The following is a 5000-nucleotide window of genomic DNA, read 5'->3' as shown; positions in this document are numbered from 1 at the left end:
AGAGGGAGGAGTTATAAAGTTTGAACGCCACAGGCAGGAATGACCTCCTGTGTCGTTCTGTGGTGCATCGTGGGGGGATCAGTCTGGTACTGAATGTGCTCCTGTGTCCGACCAGTACACTGGAGTGGATGTAGGACATTGTCCAAGATGCTACGCAGCTTTGACAGCATCCTCCTCTCTGACACCACCGTCAGAGAGTTAAGCTCCACCCCAATAACGTCACTGGCCTTGCGGATCAGTCTGTTGAGTCTGTTGGAGTCCGCTACCCTCAGCCTGCTGCCCCAGATATAGAGTTGCATTACGTGATTCACGTTAGGTGATTCGATGCTGCATCCTCTGATTGGCTGTTGCGTTGCAAAGGTTTCACCTGATGAGTCACATGATGAGAGTCGCTAGGGTTAGCTTGGGTCACATGATCAAAGTCGCTAAGGTTAGCTTGGGTCACATGATGTGAGTTGCTAGGGTTAGCTTGGGTTACATGATCAAAGTCGCTAAGGTTAGCTTGGGTCACATGATGTGAGTCGCTAGGGTTAGCTTGGGTCACAGGATCAAAGTCGCTAAGGTTAGCTTGGGTCACATGATGTGAGTCGCTAAGGTTAGCTTGTGTCACATGATGTGAGTCGCTAGGGTTAGCTTGGGTCACATGATCAAAGTCGCTAAGGTTAGCTTGGGTCACATGATGAGAGTCGCTAAGGTTAGCTTGGGTCACATGATGAGAGTCGCTAGGGTTAGCTTGGGTCACATGATCAAAGTCACTAAGGTTAGCTTGGGTCACATGATCAAAGTCGCTAAGGTTAGCTTGGGTCACATGATCAAAGTCGCTAAGGTTAGCTTGAGTCATATGATCAAAGTTGCTAAGGTTAGCTTGAGTCACATGATGAGAGTCGCTAAGGTTAGCTTGAGTCACATGATGAGAGTCGCTAAGGTTAGCTTGGGTCACATGATGAGAGTCGCTAAGGTTAGCTTGGGTCACATGATGAGAGTTGCTAAGGTTAGCTTGGGTCACATGATAAGAGTTGCTAAGGTTAGCTTGGGTCACATGTGAGTCGCTAAGGTTAGCTTGGGTCACATGATGAGAGTCGCTAGGGTTAGCTTGGGTCACATGATCAAAGTCGCTAAGGTTAGCTTGGGTCACATGATCAACGTCGCTAAGGTTAGCTTGGGTCACATGATCAAAGAAGCTAAGGTTAGCTTGGGTCACATGATGAGAGTCGCTAAGGTTAGCTTGGGTCACATGATGAGAGTTGCTAAGGTTAGCTTGGGTCACATGATGAGAGTTGCTAAGGTTAGCTTGGGTCACATGTGAGTCACTAAGGTTAGCTTGGGTCACATGATGAGAGTCGCTAGGGTTAGCTTGGGTCACATGATCAATGTCGCTAAGGTTAGCTTGGGTCACATGATCAAAGAAGCTAAGGTTAGCTTGGGTCCCATGATGAGAGTCGCTAAGGTTAGCTTGGGTCACATGATGAGAGTCGCTAAGGTTAGCTTGGGTCACATGATGAGAGTCGCTATGGTTAGCGTGGGTCACATGATCAGTCGCTCGCGGTCACGTGATGAGAGGTTTCTGCCGCTCTGTTCTCTGGTGGCCATGTTTGGTCTCTGACTCATTGAGGTGTTTGTGGTTCCTTCTGTCCAGGTGTGGGAGCTGTCCTCAGGTGAGCTGCTCCTGTCCATCCTGTTTGATGTGGAGATCATGTCCGTGACCTTTGACCCCTGTGAGTACTTCCTCTTCTGTGGAGGCAGTGACGGCAACATTTTCCAGGTGTCTCTGTGCAGCCAGGTGAGTGTCAGCATTACTCACTCACACAATAACACTCACATGGAAGGTCAACGTGTGTGCTGTCGTTAACCTCTGTGTGGAGTGGGAGGGGCTTATTTAAAAGATGGTTCTGGAGTGGGTGGGGCTAATTTAACAGCTGATACTGGAGTTGTCTGTTTGATCTGTGTGTGTTTCATCTGCAGAGTCTCAGTCGGGACAAATCCTTCACATCTGACAACGACGGGAACCAAGTCTTCAAAGGACACAGGTGAGACCCCGACAGGTGTTTACTGAGGCTGTTTGTCTCTTTAATATGAAGACACAGGTGAGACCCCGACAGGTGTTTACTGAGGCTGTTTGTCTCTTTAATATAAAGACACAGGTGAGACCCCGACAGGTGTTTACTGAGGCTGTTTGTCTCTTTAATATGAAGACACAGGTGAGACCCCGACAGGTGTTTACTGAGGCTGTTTGTCTCTTTAATATGAAGACACAGGTGAGACCCCGACAGGTGTTTACTGAGGCTGTTTGTCTCTTTAATATAAAGACACAGGTGAGACCCCGAGAGGTGTTTACTGAGGCTGTTTGTCTCTTTAATATAAAGACACAGGTGAGACCCCGACAGGTGTTTACTGAGGCTGTTTGTCTCTTTAATATGAAGACACAGGTGAGACCCCGACAGGTGTTTACTGAGGCTGTTTGTCTCTTTAATATAAAGACACAGGTGAGACCCCGACAGGTGTTTACTGAGGCTGTTTGTCTCTTTAATATAAAGACACAGGTGAGACCCCGACAGGTGTTTACTGAGGCTGTTTGTCTCTTTAATATAAAGACACAGGTGAGAAAATTACAAATTACAAACTACACATTACACGTCTCTGTGTCTTTCAGGAATTTGGTCACATGTCTGTCTGTGTCGATGGACGGGACTCTCCTCCTGTCGGGGTCACATGACGAGACAGTTCGACTCTGGGACATCCAAAGCAAACAGAGTGTCCGCTGCCTGTCTCACAAAGGTAAGCCCCGCCCCCTCGCCATAGGATTGTCAGTAACACCCAGAACGCTGTCATAACATCAAGATTACAAACTCCAGCCTTCAATCTGTCCTTTATAAACTACAAACTCCAGCCTTCAATCTGTCCTTTATAAACTACAAACTCCAGCCTTCAATCTGTCCTTTATAAACTACAAACTCCAGCCTTCAATCTGTTCTTTATAAACTACAAACTCCAGCCTTCAATCTGTCCTTTATAAACTTCAAACTCCAGCCTTCAAGCTGTCCTCAATAAACTACAAACTCCAGCCTTCAATCTGTTCTCAGTAAACTTCAAACTCCAGCCTTCAATCTGTTCTTTATAAACTACAAACTCCAGCCTTCAATCTGTCCTTTATAAACTACAAACTCCAGCCTTCAATCTGTCCTTTATAAACTACAAACTCCAGCCTTCAATCTGTTCTTTATAAACTACAAACTCCAGCCTTCAATCTGTCCTTTATAAACTACAAACTCCAGCCTTCAATCTGTTCTTAGTAAACTTCAAACTCCAGCCTTCAATCTGTCCTTTATAAACAACAAACTCCAGCCTTCAATCTGTTCTTTATAAACTACAAACTCCAGCCTTCAATCTGTTCTTTATAAACTACAAACTCCAGCCTTCAATCTGTCCTTTATAAACTACAAACTCCAGCCTTCAATCTGTCCTTTATAAACTACAAACTCCAGCCTTCAATCTGTCCTCAATAAACTACAAACTCCAGCCTTCAATCTGTCCTCAATAAACTACAAACTCCAGCCTTCAATCTGTCCTTTATAAACTACAAACTCCAGCCTTCAATCTGTCCTTTATAAACTACAAACTCCAGCCTTCAATCTGTTCTTTATAAACTACAAACTCCAGCCTTCAATCTGTTCTTTATAAACTACAAACTCCAGCCTTCAATCTGTCCTTTATAAACTACAAACTCCAGCCTTCAATCTGTTCTCAGTAAACTTCAAACTCCAGCCTTCAATCTGTCCTTTATAAACTACAAACTCCAGCCTTCAATCTGTTCTTTATAAACTACAAACTCCAGCCTTCAATCTGTTCTTTATAAACTACAAACTCCAGCCTTCAATCTGTTCTTTATAAACTACAAACTCCAGCCTTCAATCTGTCCTTTATAAACTACAAACTCCAGCCTTCAAACTGTCCTTTGGCTGTAAATTAGTCATAATTTTATTTTTGAGTCAAATAATACACCCATATTCTTAAAATTAAAAAGCATTTCTGTTAATGCATTTTCATTTTAAAATTAGCTTTATCATTTGAATTCTGATCACTAGTATTATAGTATTTATAGCCTGTGTTAGCCTGTTTTGATGTGTAAGCTTGTTGTTAACATGCTGTTAGCATGTAAATAGCCTGTGTAAGCTTGTTGTTAACATGCTGTTAGCATGTAAATAGCCTGTGTTAGCTTGTTTTGATGTGTAAGCTTGTTGTTAACATGCTGTTAGCATGTTGTTAGCATGTTGTTGGTGTCTTTGAAACGTGTTCAGAGTCTGTGTCTGCTGCTGCTGGTCCCTGAATGCAGCGTATCTGTGGCCAGGTTTTCTGGTCTCGTTGGAAATAATCGCTCTGACGGGAACATGAAGACGAGACTGACACTTTGTAATTAACTGAATCCTCTGAGTTCAAACGAGCGTCAGCAGAAAATAATCCTCCGTTAGCCAACACACGGACTGATGTCACGCTCCGTCACGCTCTCTGACTTCCTGTGGACTGGAGTCCAGAGAAGAAGAAAAGGAGGAAAACATTCTCAGACGCTTCGTCTCATCAGAAAGGATTCTTTTCTTTGAACATTGAAACAGGATTAAATGATTTAATCCAGACCAGTCAACCACTCATGATGATCAAAGTCAGAGATCGTCTCTCGCCACAAACCGACCAACAAGCGAGCAGTTCAAGTGACGAGACGCAGCTTCACATTATCTTTCATCGATGGTCACATGACCCACTGTTATTTACCTCAACATTTTAAAAACAGAATCGTTCCAGTTTGTGTCTTAAGTTAGAAACAGACGTCTTTAAAAACAAGCGATGTTTATGACCAGATGTAACGTTTGAGGTTCAGTCAGAGTTCATCACGACGAGAAGAAAACAAAATGTCAACGTGTCAAATCTGTCCAACTAAAGAACATCCTGAACACATCTGCTGCAGGCGTCAGAGTGAGACCTCCTCTCATCACAACCAGCTCTGACAC

At 43.8% G+C, this 5000-nt stretch overlaps 1 protein-coding gene across 1 annotated transcript in view; it reads left to right on the top strand.

The window, feature by feature from the left end:
* Positions 1-5000, top strand: part of wdr18 (WD repeat domain 18) — a 23848-nt gene that overhangs the window by 10429 nt on the left and 8419 nt on the right. Inside the window, exons 5-7 of the mRNA XM_061034779.1 lie at positions 1637-1780; positions 1963-2027; positions 2651-2775. Of these exons, the coding sequence (XP_060890762.1) occupies positions 1637-1780; positions 1963-2027; positions 2651-2775 (334 nt within the window). The remainder of the gene's footprint in view (positions 1-1636; positions 1781-1962; positions 2028-2650; positions 2776-5000) is intronic.

This window comes from Labrus mixtus, chromosome 3, assembly GCF_963584025.1.
Source record: "Labrus mixtus chromosome 3, fLabMix1.1, whole genome shotgun sequence".
Lineage (NCBI taxonomy): Eukaryota > Metazoa > Chordata > Actinopteri > Labriformes > Labridae > Labrus > Labrus mixtus.
Note: the sequence above shows the minus strand (reverse complement) of the source record. Positions and strands in the feature narration are given on the sequence as shown.